Consider the following 26,167-nt stretch of genomic DNA (forward strand, 5'->3'; position numbering starts at 1 on the left):
GCGGGGGTCCAGAAATCTCTGGCTGCTGGAGGAATCACCTGAGTCGGGGTGTTCCTCCTCCTCCTCCTCCTGCTCCTCATCTATATGACAAGGGACAAGGGTCATCTCTGGCCTGTGCCCACCCTGGGGCCACATCTTCCCCTTGTCCCATTTCCCCCTCCCTTCCCCCCAGGGGCCCTGGCACATCTTACCCTGACGGGGCATCAAAAGGTCTTGGGCACATTCAAGCTCCGGGGTCTCCTCTTGCTCCTCCTCCACCACCACAGGCTCGGCTCTGGCTGGCTGGCCCGCCGGGACCCTCACGCGCTCCCCAATGGTGGCTAGTCTGTGGGGTCTGATGCTTCCATCACTTTTGATGAAAGCATGCAGCTCCTTGTAAAAGGGCGGGGGGCGCCCTTTGTAGTACCTCTGGCCAGAGCATCTCTGTATTGTTTGTATTGAGATTTCAGCGACTTGCATTTTCGGCGACACTCCTCCAAAGTTCTGTTGTGGCCCTTGGCTCTCATGGCTTCTTCCACTTCTCGATATGTGTCAGCATTCAGGTAGGACTGCTCCAGTTTCTGCAAAATGTTTGGCTGGGACCATATAGCTATGAGGTCAGCCGTCTCAGTATGAGACCAAGACGTCCCCCTGCCTTTTTTGGGGGTGATGGTGGATGGCTGTGCCATCCTGCCTGGTGGCAAAGGGGAGCCGCCACACAGCTGTGCCAGGAGCAGCCGAACTGTGCCCGTTCCCAGGTGAAAATGGCGCAGGAATGTGTGTAGGGGGTCACTTTAAATTCCAAACTTTCCCTTATCACTTTCTACAACCAAAACATCCGCCGGCAAAACTTACAACTTCCCGCGGTTCTAGCAACGCATGCGCACAAGTGGCTCTAGGGTTAGGGTTACGAGGCTTAAAATGCGCCGCAGCTGTGCCGCAGCTTCCACAGCTGCATGGCAGCGGACGTTGCAATTAAAGCTTGACTGCAAACCACGCATGTCCCGGGACCCCGACCCATTATGCGACGCAGCTGACACGGAGCTTTTAAACCGGCAACTTATATTTGCGGCGTAGCAATTCTGACGTATCGGTGCAGCAGCTTACAGATGGACATGCGCAGGTACGCCGCAAATCAAAAAGAAGCGGAAAAAAGCAGCACCTTTTTAATGCCGCTTCTTCCCGCTTGGGGCGTGCGGGGGGCGTGTTCATGCCGGCATTCAGGTAAAGCCCGTCTGAAGGCTCTACCTTCATGACGTCATGAGTACATCCCTTTTTGCCCGTCTGTAACCCGCCACTGTATGCTTATCCTAGCATTCAAAAGATTACTAAGATGGAACTCAAGGAACATGCCTAGAATGGGAATGGTTACAATGGCTTTCATTGCCATTCAGAGGGCAGATAATCTTGATTTTGCTTTTGTTGCAAAAGGTAGAATTGTTTTACTATAGAAGGCTTGTAACGTACAACCTTCTTGCCTCATTAATTTTGTCTCATTTTGTCTTCTGAATTTTCTCACATTACTGTACTCAAGTACAAGTCTAGAAATTTTAGTTAAAAAAATTGATAAAAAAAAAACCTGGGTTGACTTATCCATGGACGGTATCAAAATCAATAATGTTGGCCCCACAACCTGCCCTCAACTTATACATGAGGCTGACGTATAGTCAAGTAGATACAGTACTTCTGAATTGTTTTTCTTACCATAGAAAAGGGCAGACTACTTACACTGTATCTTCCATATGGTAGCATTAGGAACCATCCATCTGAAAGCACCCTAGTAGGGATGTGTCAATTATTCATCTGCTGTTTGCTATACATGTGAGATTTTTCTCTCTCAAACTTTTTATATTTCTCTTTACAAACTGAGAAATATGCCAGCTTCTCATTGAAACATGAGTATTTTCAGATATGGTGACTGGTAAACGAAGCAATGGGGTAAACATTCTATAAAATTCTATTTTTATTGCTTGCATGCTTTATTTAAACAGTGCCTCTCAGCAGGCAGCAGACATTCAGACAGCCCCTCAAATGCAGAGGAAAAAGAGCTGCAAGGAAAAGGACAATCAGCTTTAACTGTACCTATGGTTCTCTGTAATACGGGCTTAAATTTTCACTGTACCAGGCCAATGTTCTTATAATTTTGCTGTGATGAAGATTTCATGTTAATACCCCCCCTTCCCCTAGTAGACAGATTAAGAAATAGTTGAGGGTCATTCTTTCTGTATGATTATAAGTCAATCTGAACAGTGTTAATCATGTTCCGTATAGCAAGAGATAGGAATTTTAAAAAACATAGCACAGATTCAGAGCTGTAATCCAGTTTTCTCATGTGGTTCACAGTTGCACTTCTGTTTTGTCAACATACTAAAGAGAGGTATGGTGAATTTGTGAATCCTAGTTCTCTACTTGAAGAGTCAGAACTCTTGGCCTCAGGCAGACTTCTTCCTCTGGCTGACCTGGTACATGCTCTTACTTGGACTCTGTCTTTTGAGCCTATCCGAACAGCAGCCTTGTAAATAAGCCCATAACAGTTACTACTACAAACACAAATAAATATTACTTGCATGCTAAGGAGCTAGTAGTCTTCATTTTCAGTGTGAACATGAAAAAGCAACTTCATCTTCTACATCCAACATAGAGCTTGTCTACACGGTTTAAATACTCCTTATTGTGAGGATTGTGATACCTCCACAAGCAATTCAGAAGAATTCAGCCGGGGTGGGGGGGATCAAACTCTACTGAAAAAAAGAATCATAGTTTTTACCAGAGTAACCACATGTATCTGCAAGGATGTGCATTATCAAACATGTGCCATCCATTTGCTTTGCATGGTTTCACATGGCTGCATATTTTTGGCAGAAAGAGGACGAATAGATGCAAATTTGTGGAGAAAAGTGAAGACAATTAAGTTTCCATGTGAATATGTGAACATTTGTAGCAATCTACATAATACAGTGCACCCTTGATATCTGCTGGCATTTAGTTTTTATATTTTTTAAAAATATTTTCAAGCCGTAGATGCTTGGTTCCATGGATAAAGAATCCATGGATATAGAGGGCCAATTCAGCACATACATATGGACTAGCCTCCAGAAAAGCAGGATACCAGCCATATAGTAGGTAATATTTTTACTAGTCTTCTACAAAGGGGGCTAGCAAAATGGGATGACTCTTCCTCCACAGCCAGCACAAAATACAAACTGACTGAGTAAATGATTACTGGGAGAGAAACAGGTTTGTCCATATGGAATTCCTTTTCAGTCACCTATGCCAACCAGGCAAGTGGAGAAATTCAAGGTATCCAGAGAAAGGACCTGACTCATCAAAGAAGACAGAACCTTACTGTTCAAACTGGAATGGAAGTACCATCCAGTCTTTTAGAACAAGTAGGTGTGATGACTTACAACCATACTTGCCTGAGATCAATATGACCAGAACAAACTCTCTCATATTTAAGGTGCCAATGTCTGCTTGTCTATTTTTTAATGCCACTCTACTAAATCCCTACCAAATAGCATAAAGTTCCAGAGGATGTCCTTTACTGATACAAGAGACTGAATATCTGGTTCCAAATGTTATTTGCTTTTTGCTTCAAGCCTTATAACTTTTAAGTAGACCTCTCTGCTATCAAGGAGCATGAGACTGGTATTATGATATTCCAGGGGAAGAACGCAAGTGTCAACTTATATTTTAGCCCTCCCCCTACAAGCCTACTAAATAAGCCAGATGAACTACTGGAAAAGAAAAAAAGTCATCCTGAATCCTAATGAATCCCAACGAGAATAGAGTCACCGAATCAATTGATAAATTTGTTGCTGGGGACCTTCAAATCATTTCTGACTTACGGTGAACCAAAAGGAAACGTATCATAGGGGTTTCCTGGAAGAATTTGTTCAGAGGAGGTTTACCTTTGTCCTTCTCTGAGGCTGAGAGAGTGCAACTTATTCAAGATCATCCAGTAGGTTTACTTATATTATTTATTTCATTTCCTTATATCTTGTCTTTCTCCCAGTATATGGATTCAAGGTTTCCATGGCTAAGCAGGGAATCAACACCTGGTCTCCCAAATGTCCTAGTCTAACACTCAAACCACAACACCAAACTAGTTCAATTGCTAAATAGTAAGTCAATATTTATGTAAGTCCCATTGATTTAATATATCTCATTAGCTGAGACTAACAGCATTCAAGCCACTTAAATCTCTGACATGCCTCCACTGTACATAAGTAGTGCAATATAGTATCAAGCAATAAAGTATTAAACAATTCTGCATGTGCTGAAAGCACAAAAAGGCTTTTTTTCTGATGGTAAAGGATGATTTTCTCTAGGATCCATATCCAGAGAATAATCACCCAGTGTAAACACTGTAACCTGCATGTATGAAGTAAATCACACATTAATTTGTGGAGATGACTGAAAGAAATAGTAGTTAAGAGACACAGATGTTCTATTAATAATAGAGAGCTTTTTTTCCTATTCAAATATTTTATTGTTGCTGTGCAAATACAGGATAACCAATATTATACACACTTTGCATTTAAACATAACTAGTGGAACAGAAATAAAGGAGCTCTCCTTAGAGTCATTTTTGCTATGAATAATATCAAATCCTCTAAGTCTACTTAGCATTACATCTAATTACACACGAAAAGTATACAAGATGTCCCAATAGCAGAAAAGACTGTTGTTTATTTTATATCTTCTTCATTTACTGCTATTTCCCAGTGTTCAAAAAAGAAGAAGAAAAACTCAACAGCAGCTTGACAAGCAATGCTTTTTCTATCAAACCACTGCAGTCTCAAATTTAGCAGGGCCGAAATACCATACCAGCAAAAACTTGTTGTTACCAGTGTTCCCCAAGCTTTGGAAACCAAACTGACCTGAATTCATTGAAAGATCCATAAAAAAATCATCTCCTTTTGGAAGATGGAAGTGGCAAATCTTCCTGTTGCATTTACAGCTGTGGTGCATAGGTTTATTTCCAGGTTATCACTTTCCACCCACAGCAGCATAAAAGGAAGGCTCAGAGGGTGACAGGAATCAACAATGCCTCAACATTTTTTTCCTGCAATGGCACAGAAATTCCTGGGAGAGCATGGCAATTTGGTACAGTTGCTAAAGGTGAGAAAATGTCAACTATCTGTGGACAGTGGGGCCTCTGTCAGATTAATTACCGTATTTTCTGGTGTATAAGACGACTGGGCGTATAAGACGACCCCCAACTTTTCCAGTTAAAATATAGAGTTTAGGATATACTTGCCGTATAAGACCACCCCCCTCTTCCAATGCACATCAAATAAAAATTTAAAAAACAACACTGCATTTACCCCAACTCGTTCTCTAATCTTGGCTTGCTTGCTTGCCTCTCTCTCTCTCTCTCATCTATCTAGCTATCTATCTATCCATCCATCCATCTATATCTATCTATCTATCTATCTATCTATCTATCTATCTATCTATCTATCTATCTATCTCCCCCTCTCTCTATTTCTCTCTCTCATCTATCTATCTATCTATCTATCTATCTATCTATCTATCTATCTCTATTTCTCTCTCATCTATCTATCCATCTATCTATCTATTTCTCTCTCTCTCTCTTTCTCTGTCTATCTCCCTCTCTCCCTCCCTCCCTCCCTCTGTCTCTCTATTTCTCTATCTATATATCATCTATCTATCTATCTATCTATCTACTTATCTCTATCTATCTCTATCTATTTCTATCTATCTATCTATCTATCTATCTATCTATCTATCTATCTATATCTATCTCCCTCTCTCTCTATTTCTCTCTCTCATCTATCTATTTATCTCTATATCTATCATCTATCTATCTCTATCTATTTCTCTCTCTATCTCCCCCTCTCTATCTCCCTCTCTATTTCTCTCTCTCTCTCATCTATCTATCTATCTATCTATCTATCTATCTATCTATCTATCTATCTCTATCTATTTCTCTCTCCCTCTCTCTATCTTCCTCTCTCTCTCCCTCTCTATTTCTCTATCTATCTCTCTCTCTCTCTCATCTATCTATCTATCTCTCTCTCTATTTCTCTCTCTCTCTCTATATATATATATATATATCATCTATCTATCTATCTCTATCTATTTCTCTCTCCTCTCTCTCCCTCTCTCTCTCTATTTCTCTCTCTCTCTCATCTATCTACCGGTATCTATTTATCTCTATATCTATCTATCATCTATCTATCTATCTATTTCTCTCTATCTCCCTCCCCCCCTCTCTCTATCTATTTCTCTCTCTCTCTCTCTCTCATGTATCTATCTATCTATCTATCTATCTATCTATCTATCTATCTATCTATCTATTTCTCTATCTATCTATCTCCCTCTCTCTCTCTCTGTCTATCTCCCTCCCTCTCTATTTCTCTCTCTCTATTTCTCTCTCATCTATCTATCTATCTATCTATCTATCTCTATCTACCTATCTCTCTCTCTCTCTCTCTCTATATATATATATATATATATTCTATCTATCTACTTATCTCTCTCTCATCTATCTCTATCTATCTATCTATCTATCTATCTATCTATCTATCTATCTTCCTCTCTCTCCCCCTCCCTATCTATCTATCTATCTATCTATCTATCTATCTATCTATCTATCTCCCTCTCTCTCTCTCATCTCTCTCTCTCTATCTATCTATTTCTCTCTCTCTATCTCTCTCTATCTATCTACTTATCTCTATCTATCTATCTATTTCTCTCTCTCTCATCTATCTATCTATTTATCTCTATATCTATCTATCTATCTATCTATCTATCTATCTATCTATCTATCTATCATCTATCTATCTATTTCTCTCTCTCTATCTCCCTCCCTCTCTATCTATTTCTCTCTCTCTCTCTCATCTATCTATCTATCTATCTATCTATCTATCTCCCCCCTCTCTCTCTATCTCTCTCCCTCTCTATTTCTCTCTCTCTCTCTCCTCGCTCGTCAATCTATGTCTCCTATCTATCTCTAGTAGCTATCTATCTACCATGTCTCTCTCTCGCGCTCTCTCTCTCTCTCTATATATATATATATATATATAATCGATCTACGACTTATCGCATCTCTCTCTCTCCATCTATCTACTTACTCTATCTATCTAGATACTATGTCTCTATCTATCTCTCTCATCCATCTATCTATCTATCTATCTATCTATCTATCTTCCCTCTCTCTCTCTTTCATCTCCCTCCCTCCCTCCCTCTCTCTCTCCACTCCTATTCGCTCTCTCCTCTCATCTATCAAGCTATCATTTATCTCTATCTATATGGCTATCTATACCATCTCTATCTATCTATCTAGCTATCTATCTATCTATCTATCTATCTATATTCTATCTATTGTCTCTCTTCCTCCCCCTCTCTCTCTCTCTCTTCGTACCCTCTCTCTCTCTCTCTTATTTTTATTTTTATTTACCCCAGGCCTTTGCTGAGGCCTGCAAAGCCTGCCTTGCATGCAGGCAGTGCCCTGGCCTACTATAGGCCAAGTTAGGGGGCCTGATGCCCACAAACGCTGGCTTCAAAAGGCCTCCAGAGGCCTGAGAAGCCGGCAGTTAGGCGCGCGCTGGTTTTTCAAGCCTCCGGAGGGCTTTGGAAGCCGGCAGCCAGGGAGGCCCCCTCGCGCTGGCTTCCAAAGTCCTCCGGAGGGCTTTGGAAGCTGGCAGGACAACCAGGTAAGTGCTCTTACTGGCGTACAAGACGCCCCCCCCCCAACTTTTGACCCCGTTTTAGAGGGTCAGAAAGTAGTCTTATACGCCGGAAAATACGGTACATAAAATGTACAGTAGGAGTTTTCAGGTTAACATATACAGAAGTAGTCTCCTTGGCCAGTGGGAGGCTACTAGAATCACTGGTGCTTGCTTCAGCTTGATTTTTGTCAAGACTCTGAAGATGAGAGAAATCAAAGAAAGGGCTAGTACAGGTCTAGTGGCCAGGGAAATTGAAGGGCATCTGGGAGCTAAGCAGCTCTGGGGAGTGAAATCTTGTGCCCCTGGACAGTTTGTGGTTTGAGTCTGTGGCACAGAGATATACAGTCGTCCCTTCCAATTCGCGGGGATCCGTTCTGGACACAGGGACCAATATTGGGGTCCCATTTATTTCAATGGCCATGTGCCATTTTGTTCCCTTCTCGCTTGCTATCCATAAGTAATCAAGACTGTAGATCCCAAATCCGCAGACAAGGAGGGATGACTGTACATGGATATTGCTGAAGCTGGGTTCTAATGATGGAATCTGATCATGGCAAGGCTCCACTCCCCTGGGTCTAGACTTTGGCAATTTAGAAAGTCTGCCTCTTTGTTTAGGGTGGGCTGAATGTGCTCAGCTGTTATTGACTGTTAATCTCTGCTTACAATAGAAGCTGATGCACTTCCTTTCCTTGTAAAAGGAACCTTTCAGCCTGACTTGGTATGATCTGGCTACTTTTTTTGTCCATCTGAACTAGAACATATGACTCCCTGAGAATGCCATGGAAGAGAAGAAGAACTACGTACATGGCCTGTAACTCGAGGCAGTTGATAGTGCAGGACTGCTCTGTTGGACCCTGCATTTCTTGATCTGAAAGACCCTTGGTATGTAATAATAATAATAATAATAATAATAATAATAATAATAATAATAATAGGATTTATTTATATGCTGCCCAATCACTGGGAATCAACAGGAATCTTACAACAGAGGGGATAATAGATGGTTCCCTGCCCTCAGGCTTACAATCTAAAAAGACACGACACAAAAGGAGAAGGGAATGGTGAGGGGGGGGGAGATCAGGTCCAGCATTCTTCTCTTCCTCTGAGGCCTGAACCAAGGCAGATGGACTGGAGGGAGGGCTCTTTTTCTTAATCGAGGCCGAGCCTGATGGCGTTGGTCCTGTCCTTTCACTCCCTCCCAGGCCAGAAGATGACAGTTGGAAGGAGGGAGGGGAGGGCTCCACCCCCAAGATGCTGGCACCATGTTGAGAAGTACCCTGATAAGGATAGTACTAAGGGGAACACCTTAGTAGAGATACATTTCTGTATCTATCACAAGAGAGATTTCCTCACTTCCTAGAAAGGTGGAGTGATGTACAACTGACTGGAGTAGCCAGTGAAAAAGCAAATGCATGAGACTTAGGAAGTAGACTAAAACTATGAAGTCTGCTGATGTAGGTTCTTCTGAAGAGGGAACTATGCAATCTTTCCATGTGTCCCTTACGGTACATTGGTGTACTAGTTGTTCAGCTGTACATAGATGGCTTTTCTTTTTATGATTACAAATCCATGCTCTCTTAGGGAGTTCTTATAGTGTGCCTGCTTGTTTCCTGAAGGGATGAAAATTTCCAAAGGAAATCAACTAAAGAATTCCCTGCAGTGTCAAAAAGGCCATGGGGGCTATGATCAGCTTGATGAAGACTCTGATGACTAAAGCCAACCTGCAAGCCAGAGCTTGAATTCGTAGTGAGTGTTAACAAAAGCGAGGGTAGTTGCAGGAAAAAAATGTGTAAATCAATAGGAAAGAGGTGTGTCCTAGGAACAATTATTCTCAGATTGTCTGGTGGCTCTCCACCTGAAATTTTCTGTCCCTGAACATTTTATTTACAAATTTGAGAACCAGACTTCAGCAAACACCCCCCCCTTTTTTTTTTTGGGACACAACAAATACTATTGGGCATTCTCCAGTTTTCTTTTTCTTTTTTCATTGGGTAGTACTGGCTTTACAGAGCCCAGGTTTTGAAGATGAGATATCACCTGTTGGACTCCCAGGTTCTTTGAGGGAAACTTTGATGCAGGGAACTGTAAGAAGAAATGCCTTGGTGTCCTTAGCACATGGTGATCTAAGGTAGAATGCTGCCAAATGGGAAGAAGGCCCAAGAGCCTTTTTCTTATCTGAGAAGGGAGGCTGACCTCCTGAAGATGGATTTTACTTTGGCCTCCCAGGGTTCAGAAGGGAAACCGAGATCTTGCATAGACAGGTTTGAAGGGCCAGAAATCTCTTGGACATGAGAAACCATGAAAGGGACTAAATGATTAGTTGGAATGTTTCATTTGCCTTTTCATGTCCTGCTTTTGTATGGAAGACATGTCCTTCTTTTTGCCCTTTGTTTCAGTGAGGGTGTAAATTGAGGGCATCCTCACAAAAGAGGAGGTTGCATACATAGGACAATATGGCAAAAAAAAAGGGGGGGGGAAGAAGTCTAGGTTGATTGTCCATGTTCCAGTCCATGTTCCAGTCTTTTACCCAGATGGAGTTTCAAGTGATTGAATTGGAAAGTCAGCTATAGAGCATGCTGAAAAGATTAGTGTGTCCCTGGTGGCATCAGCTATTATAGTCATAGAGCTTTATCACACTAGCAAGATCCTACAGGCAAATGGGAGTTAAACACAATTTAAATTAAATTCAAATTCAAACAAAACTTGCAAATTCGGGGCGTTTATCACACTGAATTGCTTCCAAAACGAAATAACGTAAAGTTAAACTGTAGTTAAAGCGGATAAAACTGGCAGCTTTTTATTTTTGGGATGTTCCAAAAGTAAAAAGCTGCCACAACCTACGTCACCTTTGTCTTCACACGCGACCCTTCCAGTCTTGGCTTCTTTCTATTTTCAACCTGGCTTTCAACCATTGTCAAAAGTGGATCACCATCCCAAGACTGGTTGCCCGCTCCCTCCATTGGTGTCTGGGCCTTCACAATGTCTGCAGAGGCATGCCCTTTGTTACGTTACAGCCCCAAGTTATGCTCACCACAGACGCCTCCAACACTGGCTGCAGAGCCAACTGCAACCAGTTCTCCATCCACGGAAGATGGTCACCCAAAGAGCGCCAAGTCCACATCAATGCGCTGGAAATGCTGGCAGTATGGAAGGCATTGAAGTCCTTCAAACCCGCACTTTGGAACCAGGTGGTCCTCCTCCTCACCAACAACACAACGGTGATGTACTACGTCAACAAACAGGGTGGCACCAGATCTACCACACTTCTCAACCTCATCTTGAAGATCTGGAACTGGTGCATTACGAGAAAGATGTCAAGGAAAAAAGCAACATGGGACATACAGTAAATGAAATAAAACATGTATGTGAGAGTCAGGGTGACTCAGCAGAAGCCAATTGAGAACCACACAGGTGTAAATGGTAATACAATTAACAAGTCCTAACTGCCAAGGACAAGAAATGTAAAGTGGATAATTGGACAACTTGACAATTGTTAAGTGGTCAAGGCTGAGATGATGAAATCATTAATTGTAGGATGAACCAAGAGAACCAATGAGAATGGTGTACACGCCTACTGGGTGGAAACAGACAACAGTGGGTGGTAACTTGCATTGACTATAATAAGGACTATGAATCCCAATGTATTTTGTGGGTTGTAGTAGTGGATAGAGTGGATAGTAGTAGTGGGTAGTAGAGTGAGGAGTAGTGTATTGTTGTGTTGGATAGTTTGGAGCTGTATATAGTAGAATAAAGTAGATCTTTTATATAAGACTACTGAGTTGTCTGGTGTCTTGGGTGAAGCTACAAGAGCCAGCTGCATCCTGAAGAAGGGTGAAGACTTCTGTGGAAGCAAGAGTGAGAAGGCTTGGAGAATTTGTCAGGGTCTTCAGCCTATTCTCTGTAACTCTGCTAAGCTATAACCACTGGCCAAAACTGGTCAGCGCGGTGCACAACCAGGTGGTGAGTTCCAAGCCAGAGGTGAAGAGCCACAACTCCCATCATCCCTGACAAAAGATCCCTTTGCAAACCATCCATCTCCCAAGGGAAGAAAATGAGCTTGTAGACAAGCTGAGCAGGGCTCCAGACTCTTGCCACGAGTGGCAGCTCAACCCTCACGTTGTCCACCACCTTTTCTCCCTGTGGGGAACACTGGACATCAACCTTTTTGCCTGCCACCGCAACTTCCAATGCAGCCAGTTCTGCTCCAGGATCCCCTCCGCTTAGTCTCGAAGAGATGCCTTCCTCTTCCGCTGGTCCGGCAAAAGGTTCTACATCTTCCCTCCCTTTCCGCTCATCACCAGGGTGATAGCCAAGCTCTAGATGGACTGCTCAGATGCCATCTTCGTCACCCCTTGGTGACCGAAGCAACCATGGCTCGCTCCTCTTCTTCACCTCTCCAACAATCAGTTCCGACCTCTGCCTCTACATCCCGACCCTCTGACCCTCCACAATAGTCGAGTTCGCCACCTCAACATCGACACACTCCGTCTCATGGCATGGAGGATTCTACTCTGACAGATCTCTCAGCCTCGGTCCGAAAGGTCATCCTGGCTTCTCACAAACCGTCTACTCAACATTCTTACGCTCTCAAATGGGCTAAATTTTTGGCTTTCTTAACTAAGAAAGGACTTTCTTCCAAGGAAGTCGCTATTCCTATTGTTCTGGACTTCCTCAACTCTGTTGGATTCTGGCCTCTCCATCTCCTCCCTGAGATACTACCTTGCGGCCATCTGTGCCCACTACCAGTTTTCAGGTCGCCCGTCCTTCTTTGTCAAACCTCTGGTAAAGAAATTTTCAAATGCCTTGCTAACTTGAGACTGACTTCCTTGGCCCTGGCCCCGGCTTGGGACCTCCAACTCATCTAGGCAGCCTTGTCTGCCTCACCTTTTGAATCTCTTGCTTCCTGGGACCTCAGGCTCCTCACCTGAAAGACAGCATTTTTGGTTGCCCTGCCCTCAGCACGCCGGGCCAGTGAAATCTGTGCCTTCCGTGCTGACTCTCCTTACATGAAGTTCTTCAAGGACAAGGTCGTCCTTCGGCCAGACATTTCTCTTTTGCCTAGGATAGTTTCTATCTTTCCTCTTAACCAAGACATCATTCTCCTGACATTGGCCCTGAACCCGACGACCAACAATAAGCGCCGACTCCATTCCCTCATTGTCAGGTGGGCTCTGGCGTTCTACCTTGATAGGACTTCGTCCTCTCTGTGTTCTCCCAGACTCTTTGTCTGCTACTCAGCTCCCAAACTGGGACTCCTGGTCAACCCACAACATTTCTCTAAATGGTGTCCTCCACTATCCACCTTTCTTATCAACTATTTGGGAAGACTCCCCCTGGTTGCTTACCTGTAACTGTAGTTCTTTGAGTGGTCATCTGCGTATCCACACAAATTCTGTCCATCCTCCCCTCTCTCGTGCCCTGTGCTTTCTTCCTAGGTCTGCTCTTATGGCGGACTTTTTGAACTGAGCGACCTGAGCTGTTCTCACTCTGATGCATCTGGAGGCGAGGCAGCATTGAAGGGTGGTGGTGAGAAGAATACCCCTTGGGGGAAGATCTTGAAGCTCCAGGGCATATCCCCTCCAGGCTATTGACAGAACCCAGGAGTTACATGTTATACAGGCCGAAGATTGGTAAAAATGAGTCAGGAGATCCCCAAAGGGGGCAAGGGAACGAAGTGTGCTGAAATATCTCAGAAATGCCACTTGCTTTGATCAGCATCCTTCTTAGGGAAGGGCTGTTTATATTTGGACTTAGATTGGTGTTTTTCAGATGATTGTAGTTGTTGTGGAGGAAAATGTTGTTATCATTGGAAGTCCGAAGACTGGTTGGACCTACCCTGGTTGGGGGGTTAGGGGCGTTGTTGCCATCCCAAACAGCGTTGGTTTGGGAAAGGAGTCAGGGAAGTTGAGGAAGAGGACATGTCGTATTTACAGGCTGTGTTCATCATCTTGTTCTTGAAGTCAAGTTTCTCGTCAGACTCCTTATGACAAAGCCCCGAGGCATCAAAGGGGAGTTCTTCAATAGCCAGTTTAGCCTGCGGAGTCAGGTCGGAGGATCTCAGCCAAGCATGGCAACGAAGGGCCACGGTACCAGAAAGTTGTCTGGTGATGCAGTAACCCGAGGGTCTGGCAAACAAGATTTGCTGTGAGACTAAAGAGTGCGCTTTGGCATGGAGGACCATTGTGACACGTTTCTTGTCCTCAGGGAGGTCATGATAAAGCGGCAGGGCCCTTTCCCAAAGATGTTGTTGGTATGCGGCCATACAGGCAGTGCAGTTTAGGATTTTAAGGTCCAAGACTGCAGAGGCATATGACTTGCGCACCATGGCATCAAGTTTGCAGCCTTCTTTATTGTTAGGATAAGTTGCCGCCTTGGGGGTGAAACGAAGTTGAGAAGCCTCAACAATCACCAAACTGGGTTGAGGATGTTCAGAAAGCCAAGACTCATCTGAGGGAGGTGATCTTGTAGAAGTTGTTCAACGTCTTAGAGGAAGGTGCAAGGGGTTGAACTGGATGGCCCTTGCGGTCTCTTCCAACTCTATGATTCTAAGGCTGAGGTGAAGACAAAGAAGCCCAGGAACGCTTGACGATATTGGTCATAGACGGGAGGAACGGGATGGAGGCCGGAGTGGGAATGAAGGCCTGCAAGTCCGAATGGAGGACCTCAATGTGTAGGGTTTTACCCATTCGCACCACTTGTTTGGCAAATGAAAAAATATCATCAGAAGGAGAAGGTGCCTCCGGGACCGCAAGGAACTGAAACTGGTGAATATGGGTGTAGTCCAATTCTGAGTAGTCAGCGGACTCTGATGAGGCCGAAGGGGTCCTTGGACAAGTTGTCGTAAAGGTTTGGGCCGGGATGATTCTCGGTACTGAGGATTGTTGCCGGGTTAGGAGAGAGACAGATGATGGCAAAGGTTGAGCTAGGGCAGTATGTGAGGCTGCCAAAGAGAGACGTGACTGGGACAGAATGGCCGAGACCAAGGCTGCTACAGAGTGTAGCTGGGGTTTGGTGGTCTGAAGAGGCAGTGCAAAACAACCCTCACGGACCTCTGAGGGATCAAGCAGCAAGAAAAATATGCCCAAAGCCTCGTCAAACATCAAGTCCCGTCTGGAGGGCTCAGGGAAACCAGAAGAAAGGACGTCGTCAGCCTCTTCATCAAGGTAGACGACCTCAGAAGCCGCAAAGAGTTGGTTGGCTGGCACCACATGGGCGTGGGGAAAGCCTTCCCCTTTGTCTTCGGAGAGTTGGTAGGGTTCCGGTAGGGCCTGGAGAATGTTGGTACGGGACCGACGATCATCTCATGGCAACGGATGAACCCGAGGAGTTGCCTGGGCACATGGTACCGAGCCCGACTTGGTATCAACAGGTTCAACAGGCTCGCTCGCTTGAGACCAACGATCGGTATCTGAGTCCGGGGTCAGACGGGAGTTCTTCTTCGTACGTGAAGACTCCTTATCCTTTTCCTTAGAGGACTTGTGTTTCTTTTTGTCAGATTTGGAAGAATCTGAGGTTTTCTTCCATTTAAGAGATGACAGCTGGCCAGCCATATTCTGGTCGGTCTCCTTCCGTTTTTCTGGGGTTGGTGACCCAGGAACAGGAGACAGGGGTTTGCCCTCAGCAACATTAGCTTTGGCAGAGACTCCAGAGGCAGAAGAGGAGGGTTTGCCCTTGGCAGCAGGAGCCTTGGCAGGAACTCTAGAATCGGAGGAAGGGTTAAGGATCTGTGCGTACAGCATAGACTGCAGCCGCATCTCCCTGTTCTTCTTGGCTTGTGGGGTGAAAGCCATGCAGTGAGGGCAAGTCGAAGTGGCGTGGCCCTCGCCCATGCAAACAAGGCACGAAGAGTGTCCGTCGTGGCTGGGAATCTTTCCTCCACATTCCATGCACTTTTTAAATAAGTGCTAAGACATCATGGAAATTAGCCAAAGGAGTAGACAGAAGAATGGTCAAACAAGTCGAGTGTTACTGGTAACCAGAGTCCAAAACAAGCCAAATCACTATCCAAAGAGAGAAGTCAGAGCCAAAAACATGGTCAAAATTGAAAGCGAAAGGAAGGAGCAAATTCCAAGTGAGATTCCCTGTGCTGCTCACGCAGCGGACAAAAGGAACTGAAAAGAATGGGAAGACACCGAGGGTGGGCGGAGCTACCACCAAAAAGTCTTCCCTAGTGATTCCAGAAGGATCCAAAATTGCTGTGCAGGTGCAGAATAACCCATTTGTGTGCTTCGCAGAGACCACAAAGAACCACTGCATAACAGTGTCCCTAAGTCACACCTCAGAGAGGCGGCCCAGAAGGATACCATGGTTGATGGTATTAAAAACCACTGAAAGGTCCCGCAGGACCAACAGATCCACACTCCCCCTGTCCAGTTCCCTGCATAGGGCATCCACCAAAGTGACCAAAGCTGATTCCATCCCATAGCCAGGTTTTAAGACAGATTTAAATCGATCTAGATAATTCATTTCATCAAAAAAAAAAACAAAAAAAAAAAAACCTGGAGCTGCAAGGCCATCACTCACTCCAGAACCTTGCCCAAGAATGAAATATAAGAGTCTGGCCAAGTTATCGAGAATGATGGGATCCAGGGAAGCCTTTTTCAGTAATTGCCTCACCACAGCTCCCTTTAGGCAGGATGGAAATCTGCCTTGCTGCAGTGAGGTATTCACCACTCCCATAACCCACTCAGCCAGTCCCCCTCCAGTTGCTTTCAGGAGCCATGAAGAGCAAGGATCCAGCATGCATGTAGTGGCCCTCATTTTTCCAAGGATCCTGTCCACATCCTCAGGCTACACAAATTTAAACTTATCCAATAATTCAAAACAAGCTGGATCTGTTTCAACTACAGCATCCAAATCAGGGTGGATTTCAGCAATTTTCTCTCCAAAGTGTCTTGCAAATTCTTCACATATTCAGGATGCCTGGTTCCTGCCTCATAACTATTGGTGGTTTATCTCTCCCCTTTTCAACAAGAAGTTACTCTTTAATAATTAATATAACATACCAAAAGTTGTAAGTACATACAACTTGGATTAAATGAGAGTCCAGACTGTTTAATGCTATACCCACAGATAAAACATTTTAAATACAAGTACAACAACAACAAAGTTACTATCTGTCCATTTCCTCTACCAGCCAGTTCTGAACATAAACTTATAAGCAATTAAACATGTATGTCAGTATTGAGGGCATGGATTAGAAGAAGAGGGTGGCTAAAAGAAGTGAGAGAATGCATGAAAAGATATTCCATCACCATTGACCTCCAGAGGAAAGGAGCAAACTTTGCTGTACATATTAATGCATTAAAAGGGCAATGTGCTCAGCTGGTCTACAAAAATGAAACTACCATGCAGACAGAGCACATCAGGCACCCTGTTAAATCCATCTCATACTGACCTATGTTAAACTAAAAGCAAAGAGCAATGCAAATGTGACAAAGCAAACCCCAAGAATGAGCTTGAAAATGAAATTAAAAGGAGAAAGAAAGGGGTTACATCCTAGTGGAATCTACATGCCATTTAACTTTTCTGATGCTGCACTAATTGCTATATACTTTCCTTACAACTCAATGTTTTACTGTCTAAGGAAATAACTGAAATTGCCTCTCTTCAAAGCTGTATCAAAACAAAGACATTGATTTTTTCTAACCCTGCGGTGACAAAACATTCAGTAGGAACCTTTAATCTGCATTTATCTTGTTTCCATGCTTGTATTTTCTTTTCACATAAGCTTTTAAAATAAATAGTTTTAGCAGAGTCTAAATTTTGTAATATTTTAACTGGAGACTAATTTCCAAAGCATACCACATACTAGAAATCTTGTTTTTGAAAGGGGAAAAATCCTACTGGCTGGTCATCCCATTTTGTTTAGTTTATTTAGTTAAATTATTCTTGCAATGCAATATTTCCATTTACTTCATGCAGTTTTGTTCTTTGTGTAGATACCTAAAAATCACAGGAGTCAGAATATTTTACTTAGACAAAAACACATACATGAACTCAAGAACTGTCATGTCATTTATATCAAATCACCACTCCACCCTACATTTTTACCTGCAGTTTTGGCTATGGATCACCACATTAAATTGAATACATATGAAATACAGTGTGAAGACATGTGTTTGGGAAGTATGGCCTATAAATGTGCAACCTTTTTTTAGATTTAAGTGTTAATCCCAATGCTATCAATATGCATCACACTGAACCAACTATGGAGTAATCTAATTTGATTTCCCTCGAAGACCGGCACAAAATGGATGACAGAAATAATGTGTGAAAGAGAGTATACTTTCAATTCAAGCAAAGGCAGTGATGTTGAAAGACACACTGAAAAATTAAATGTCTACACATACAAATCCAGGAAATCTAGCATAAACCACCAGAAGCAGTAGCAGCAGCAATAATAACTACAATAACAATAATATCATGAATCAGTTCAACAGTTCTTATTCCCTACTAACTTAACAATTACTGGAACAATCAAGATGATTAAGAATGGTCTGACCAAAAAAAAGATATCACTTTTAAAGCTGTTTTGTGTAATTTGGTTATTTGTTTGTTGTAAGTGGATGTAGAGAGGAGGACGTTTTCCTATACTGTACAGTATTTTTCTACCTAGAAATAGAATATGTGAATCAGTGCTGCCATCTAAAGTTAGTTAAAGGATATGCAGGATGTCTAATTTCATAAAATAATAAAATACCAGAATATCTCAATAGTAAGACTTTTCTATATAATGGATCAAGGATATTAGACCTCCCAAAGATAGCACTTATCAAATGCTTATCAGATTTGTGCTGGGGGAGGGAATAAGCAAAATAATCTTCCTGTAGAAATTCATGGGGTCACCACAAGTCAATAGGCGACGTGAAGGCACATACACACAGCAATATTCAAACAAACAAACAAACAAAAAACCAACAGCAACAATATGGCAGTGTGCCCTGGGTTAGAAAAAGAGAAGTGCACAGCAGCAACTGCTCCTCTGATAGAGAATAAATAAGCACGACAGCTTACATTAAAAATTGTTGATGAGTTTGCTCATAGCAAAATTAGAAGGAAGCATTTCTTAAATTAAGCTGAAAAAAATTAATACTGATCAGCAAGTATAGAATCATAGAATCGTAGAGTTGGAAGAGACCACAAGGGCCATCCAGTCCAACTCCCTGCCATGCAGGAAATCACAATCAAAGCATCCCTGACAGATGGCTATCCAGCCTCTGTTCGAAGACTTCTAAGGAAGGAGACTCCACTACACTCTGAGGCAGTTTGTTCCATTGTCAAACAGCCCTTACTGTCAGGAAGTTCTTCCTAATGTTGAGGTGGAATCTCTTTTGCTGTAGCTTGCATCAACTGTTCCACGTTCTAGTCTCTGGAGCAGCAGAAAACAAGCTTGCTCCCTCCTCAACATGACATGCCTTCGAATACTTAAACAGGGCTATCATATCATATATAATTGAATAAGGACAGACATGTATGCACCGCACATAAACACAAACATACACTCACATGTATATAGTGGAAGCACTGCCACCCAGTTTTTGTACAAGGGTCCACAAGCCATCACCAACCCCAACAGAGATGCATGAAGATGAGCTAAATACATCCAACATGTTAACTGTACCTGGAGGAGCAACTCTTTTTCAACTACTTCTTCTGTCTTGCTGATAAGCCGTTTCTGCAGTGCATGTATCTTCTGTATCAGTTCATAGGTACTTGGGTCACTGGCCTGGATGAAATAAATATTCTTTTTTCTAATTGCCAGCTTTATATTTTACAGTACGTGCATAATTACATATAACCGAAAGCAGAATTTCCCTAACAACATGAACAGATTGGATGGAAAAGAGAAATTAATTTAGGCAATCTGAGGAAATCCTCACTGCTCAACCTATCAACCTGGACAGTATCTGGCTCAAATTGCTTTCCCACAGAATATTCATGGAAATCTTTATGTGGGTTTGAAATAGCTTTAGTATTGACAATGTACAAAAAACAGAGTGCTTTGTGGATTCAAAGGCAGATATTTGTGGATTCACATGGGAGATATAAGCATTATATGTCTGGTCTTCTGGTAAATTGTGCAAGGTCTAGTAGCTCTGGATTATAGTAAAGATATGATACATTCTCATGTTTGTGGAGTACATATTATATGAGGCAAACATTTATCTTATCTCAGTGCTACAGTGTGATTTTGTTGTGTCCCTTCAAATCATTTCCAACTTGTGGCAATCCTAAGGTGAATCTCTCACAGGGTTTTCTTGGCAAGATTTGTTCAGAGGGGGTTTACTTTTGGCTTCCTCTGAGGCTGAGAAAGTGGGACATGCCCAAGGTTACTACTATCATCCACTGAGTGACTTACAAAGGTGGCACTCATGTGGCATGCAGATTGGCCCAGAACAGTTTATCAACACTGATCAACATAAGACTTGCTTGCCCTGGGGCATCTCCCACTTTGGCCACAGGACAGTCTCTTCACATTATTATCATTTAGCCATTGCAACATGCAGCAAGAAACATCTCCTGTGAAAGCAAGATACTGGAAAGAAAGGCTTCATAAAATTTTATAATAATTCAGCCAGGGTTTTCTAGCACAGGAGAAGGACAGGTTGAAAGGGAGGGTTGGAAAATAATATACAGTATTTTCCTTATATAAACCACACTATTTTGACTAGCAATCCTAGGAGATGGACTGCTATTACTTTAATTGGAGGGCCACAACTACAAAATAATTTCCTAGAATCATCTCATCTTAACTCAAATGCATCTAATTCCTTAAAAAAAGCAAAAGATTGAAACAGTGAAGTTGTGTGTCATTCTAACATTTCTGACAGTCAAAGTGTTGATCTATGAGGAAAATGACAGAGATATCCTGTCATTTGTTCTGTTTCGGTGTCAGAGAAACTGTCACAAATTATTACATATGGTTCTTGCTATATACTAGATACCTCTGCCAAAAGCCATCTAGTAAGCTATTGTTCAAAAATATCATTTCCTGTTATCACACTTACAATGCTATCTTAACTCCTCCAGACATAACATTCTACAAGTTCCACAGAACTAACTCTGCTGTAAGTACACATAAGACTGCGACATTTTTATATACTGTACTAGCAAAATTCCCATTGTTATAATGGATGGAACAGTCTAAAGAAAGGGCCTTCTATTGCAGGTCATGGAAAAGCAAAAAAAAATTACTACAATCCCTTGGAACTCTAATCAGTATTGCAACCTATTTTCAGTTGAAACTAGTCACCCAATATCGGGGATAAGGGTAACAGGGTTTTCCCCCCAACATAATGTTGGCTCCATGTTCAGTACTTTATTTTTTCCAGCTAGGAGTGAATGGCAAGCATTCATTTACATACAACCCTAGTGTCCAGGTCTAGGAACAGGTTTTGCTCCACCTATGTCCTACACTGCTGCCTTTCTATTGCTGACACAGTGTTTACATAATACTGGTAGTCATCAACAAGAAAAAACCTTGTCTAATGTAGCAGACTCATCTGTAATTGTGCTTTTTGGTCATACTGAGTATGATAAAAGATGGAGTGCATGAATTAATTTAGTTTAGACATTTGATTTAAACATATATGATTTAGGTATACAGGTAACTGTGTTTCATGGGCTAAAAAAAACCCAAAATAACTATTTAATTGGTATAAGCGAATGTTAGGTATTTTAACAGAATCATCTTGGCTCCACATTTTCACTCAAAACTGTTTTATAATATAATTTATGTACTGTCCTACAGTCAATCCACTTTCAAACAGGAAAAGACAAAACACTCTGTCAGTTAAAATGTAGCTTCAAAATATCAGAATTGGCTGCTTGGCAAGTCAGTACAGCCAAAAAATTCACTTGGACATTCTTCATTAACTTGAACATCACCACCTTTGGCATTGCATCAAATAGTAGGATCTAAACAAACAGAAATCTAAAGCTGACCTGAAAACATTTATAGGTGCCATGTCTGCCCATCCATTTGGCCCACACTTAATGGATTTTTATATGTTTAGATTTCAGTCTAACAGCTAAGGAAATCTATGTATTTACACAACAAAAATACACTGCTATGTTTTTATGAAGATTCTTCTCCTGTCCCTCCACCCAAAAGGAAGCCAACCTGCTTAATGAACTATTCCTTTCCATTCTCTGCCTAGTCTAACCTACCCAACAGTTCAGATTTAACAATGGAAAGGTAATTCGTTCTCTAAGATGTAAACCCCTTTGAACCATTTAATACTCCAACTTTCTGTCCTAGCTAATGAGTTATTACTCTTTTAATTCCATCTTCAAACTGTTTTATTCTCTTGGTTTTGATCAGTTCTCATTTTATAATGCTTTCCAATCATATATTATGGAAGCAACAGAAAAATAACCCCAAATGCTTTGTGCCTATATAGCCTGCCTGTCATTAATTACCACAAAATACGCTATGTAAATTTTAGCCTTTCTGCTCTTTCAATGTCAATTTGCATAATATTAAAACTAAATATGCATTGCACCACACTACTTATTTGAAAATCTCCGCTTTTTGGAATGGGAAATGGTACCTCTAATTTCCTCCATCTGTGAACATTCATAGGATTCTCTAGTTCTTCTTCCAAGGCTTTACAGCGAGTTCGTTCTTTCAGTAACTCCTTCTGCATATGATAAACTTCCTGCCTTCAAAAAGAGAGCCATACAAATATCATGACTTCAACAATGAAGTCAATCATTTAATCATGTAATTGTGAGGTAATGCTGTTTTCAGAAATCCCATTTGCCTCTTGCCAAAAATAATGGCACACTTTCCCTATTAATTCAAGGCAGTTATGCAGATGTCTTTATAACGTTCATAAAATCATAGAATCAGAGTTGGAAGAGACCACAAGGGCCATCAAGTCCAACCCCCTGCCCTGCAGGAACTCACAATCAAAGCACCCCTGACAGATGGCCATCCAGCCTCTGCTTAAAGACCTCCAAAAGAAGGAGATTCCACTACACTCCGAGGGAGTGTGTTCCAGAGTCAAACAGGTCTTACTGTCAGGAGGTTCTTCCTAATGTTGAGGTGGAATCTCTTTTCCTGTAGCTTACATCCATTGTTCCATGTCCTAGTCTCTGGAGCAGCAGAAAACAATCAGGCATTTAACAAGAATATTAAAGGCCTTTCTATTTAATATAAGAGGAGCCCCGGTGGTGCAGTGGTTAAATGCCTGTACTGCAGCCACTCACTCACAAACCATAAGGTTGCGAGTTCCATCCCAGCCAAGGGGGCTCAAGCTTGACTCAGGCTTGCATCCTTCCAAGGTTGCTAAAATGAGTACCCAGATTGTTGGGGGCAATTAGCTTACACTTTGTAAACCGCTTAGGGCAGTGGTTCCCAACCTGTGGGTCAGTACCCCTTTGGGGGTCAAATGACTCTTTCATGGGGGTCGCCTAAGGCCATTGGAAAATACCTATTTAATTACAGTTATGAAGTAGCAATGAAAATAATTTCATGGGTTTGAGTCACCACAACATGAGGGACTGTATTAAAGGGTTGCGGCATTAAGAAGGTTGGGAACCACTGGCTTAGGGAGTGCTTAAGTGCACTAATAAGTGGTATAAAATGTACTTGCTATAGCTATTGCTTGCTATTTATGTGAATGGAAACGAATTGTGAGCCTAAAACCAGCACATGGTAAAATTTGCTCAAGGCCACTGAAATCAATGTGTTTATCAATGCCTAAATCAGTGTTGTATTTAGCATGTGGATTATACCCACAACACTGTATGGAAAAATAAAATAGAATATGTTCAGCAGATATTACCTAGGATATTAAGACCTAGCAGTGGTCACTGATGGCAAAATATCAGTGAAACTGCCCAGATTTCATATTTAACACATCATATTACTTCATAAGGAGACAGAGTTTGGTTCCAGATTTAATCACTCTTAGGAAAGACCCAATGAAATATATGAGAAAAGATATACCTATAAACATTTTAATCTATGCCTTAAAATGAAATATAACCTCTACATATGAAAAATGTGTGTTTTCTCACATGCAAATATATAAACATGTAAACTTACAATACAGAAGACAGTTCATACTGACTGTTTATTTCATACATGGTTGTAATGCCAACACACAATATAATTATTAAAAATAGTTGTTCTAGACAGTTGTATAACATATTATGTATCTGCTTTGTAAAACTCTTTGATGTCTGTTTTAATTTCAGTTAAAATACTTCTCTTTCATTTTCTGTCATTATAAAAAACCTGCAATTAAATTAAATATTGATACTGCAAACAAAACAAAACAATTTTTCCATTTCTAATGTGGGAAGCCATACTTAGCTGGAGTGGTAAAATAAAAGAACATTAACAGAAGTCCTAATTAAAAGTACTTAGCACTACAAATGATAAAATGACCCTTTCTGGCAGTTCTAGCAATGGTTTGGGAGTTCATTATAAACACAGAGTTCCTAATGCCATTAACATAAACTAATCTTGCCACTGTGGCATATACTTGTACTGTATTTCCATGTAGTAATCAGGCATTTAGCCTAACATGCTTGAGTCGCATAGTTAAACCTCCTGTTAATTAGAAACAGCACTTTTATGCCACATCCTTTACGCATTATAATACAATCTATTATTATTATTATCATTACAAAAGTCCACCTCTACATAGAATCATAAGACACTAGAATCTGAAAGGATCTGAAGTAATCTCACCCAGAACACAACCCTCTATTTTTTAACATTCTAACAACTCTTCTCAGATTATAGTCACTAGAAAATGTGGCCTGGAGAAATTTCTGTCTCTCAACCCCAAAACAGTGATTAGTTCATCAAGATAATAAAGAGGTTGCTCTCTAATCCAGGTCCCAAAGCCAGTTGTCTGTCTCCAATGTTTTAATGAAAGAGCACATACAAAACTATTTCTTTATCACTATAGTCTACTAGCACATTGGCTTCAAAACTGACGTAGAATTATAGAATCATAGAATCATCGAGTTGGAAGAGACCACAAGGGCCATCCAGTCCAACCCTCTGCCATGGAGGAAATCACAATCAAAGCATACCCAAATAGAATCCCTTAGGCTGCATTTTATGCACATTTCCAATGGAATAAAGTCAACACAATTTTGCATCTCTTTAGCCACCCATGTAAATTCAGTAAAAAAAAACCCTGCTTTATTTATTTTAGTGCTCTTATGTTTTTTTAGGACCAAACCTCAACTCCCAGAATCCTCAAGTCGATATGACCTGCTACCTAACAGAAGAAAGAACCAAGTTCTCTTTTATTAAACAAGCAATACATCACAAGTACATTCCTTTTTTCCCATTTCTTTCTGTACAAGCCCATAGTAACTACGTAACTGTATTTTCCCAAAAGGATAGAATATGTCTCACACATAGTTAAGTATTTTTTCTTCTTTTTTAAAAAGTACTAGCCCATAGAGAAGGGAAATAAATTCAGTAAAGCCATAAAATTTTGCTCTGAGGTAATTATAATTTCCAGTGGAAATTTAAGCAAATCTTTCTACTAGATCTGCCACCTGATAAATCTGAAGGATGAAAAACTGAGAACATATAATAGCTTGTTATAAATATGTCAAATGTTCTGTTTCTGCAATGAATTGCCTAATAAAAACAGTTCCACTAATGTCAGTGCTGAGAACCACTAGGTAGTTCACTGAACTGTGAACATCTTTCCCACAGCTGTCTATCAAGTATATGTTGCTAGTAACTCAAACAACAAGGTAAAGTATAAAACTGTAGTAGTTTGATACCAGCTGTTTTCTCTTAAATGAGAATTCACTTTCCCTCAGTACTACCTGGTTGATTTACTTCAGTTTAAGCCTAGTATATGTATGAGGTCAACTGAATAAAATCCTTCTCTGAAATAACTTGCATGTCAACACAAATTTTTGTCATGCATGGAAACAAATGTTCCCTGATGTCTCAAAAGCAATGTCATGGGCACAGCTCTAAGCAACTGTGATTCACTAATGACTTTCTACCTGAGTTCTTCCACATTAGCCACGCTCTTGCCAAGTATTGCCTTCTCCCGACGAAGTTTTTTGATCTCCAACTTGAGAAGTCGGATGTCTTCCACTCTTTGCCGATATTGCATTTCTCCCTTATTCAGAATTGATTGCTGGATTTTGATCTTCTCATATAGAAGAGCCAATTCATCATTGCGCCGGACCAGCTGGCTTCCCAGGATGTCTCTTTCACTAATAACCTGAAAATGAAGCAAGCCAGGGCAAGATACTACAGATGGGCTGAAAGTATAACTGTCAGAAAGCATAAGGGGGGGGGAAGTATCTTCATCAGTAAAAAGTATGGGATAAATGGAATTATGTATCACCAGTATATAAAACATTCCTGGTAAGGACTTTCAGCTGCTGGGACAGACTGCCAGATCTTCTGCTAGAATAAACTGGCATCATTCTTTTTTACATTACTTTGAGTGGTTTCTGTCAAGTATCCCAGCTATATCTTATTG

General features: G+C 41.5%; 1 protein-coding gene and 1 long non-coding RNA gene across 2 annotated transcripts in view; one reads left to right on the top strand and one right to left on the bottom strand.

Annotated features, from left to right (window-relative positions):
• The window catches only part of CFAP58 (cilia and flagella associated protein 58), a 129,797-nt gene that overhangs the window by 50,690 nt on the left and 52,940 nt on the right, over window positions 1-26,167 (bottom strand). Inside the window, exons 13-15 of the mRNA XM_042456092.1 lie at window positions 25,680-25,903; window positions 22,235-22,346; window positions 19,303-19,407 (exon numbers count right to left, since the gene is read on the bottom strand). Coding sequence (XP_042312026.1) covers window positions 19,303-19,407; window positions 22,235-22,346; window positions 25,680-25,903 — 441 coding nt within the window. The remainder of the gene's footprint in view (window positions 1-19,302; window positions 19,408-22,234; window positions 22,347-25,679; window positions 25,904-26,167) is intronic.
• Window positions 7,535-25,682, top strand: LOC121924732. Its single transcript, XR_006102702.1, has 4 exons — window positions 7,535-7,664; window positions 8,435-8,561; window positions 9,296-9,425; window positions 24,882-25,682. It is a non-coding gene; the product is annotated as an uncharacterized LOC121924732 (long non-coding RNA).

This window comes from Sceloporus undulatus, chromosome 3, assembly GCF_019175285.1.
Source record: "Sceloporus undulatus isolate JIND9_A2432 ecotype Alabama chromosome 3, SceUnd_v1.1, whole genome shotgun sequence".
NCBI lineage: Eukaryota > Metazoa > Chordata > Lepidosauria > Squamata > Phrynosomatidae > Sceloporus > Sceloporus undulatus.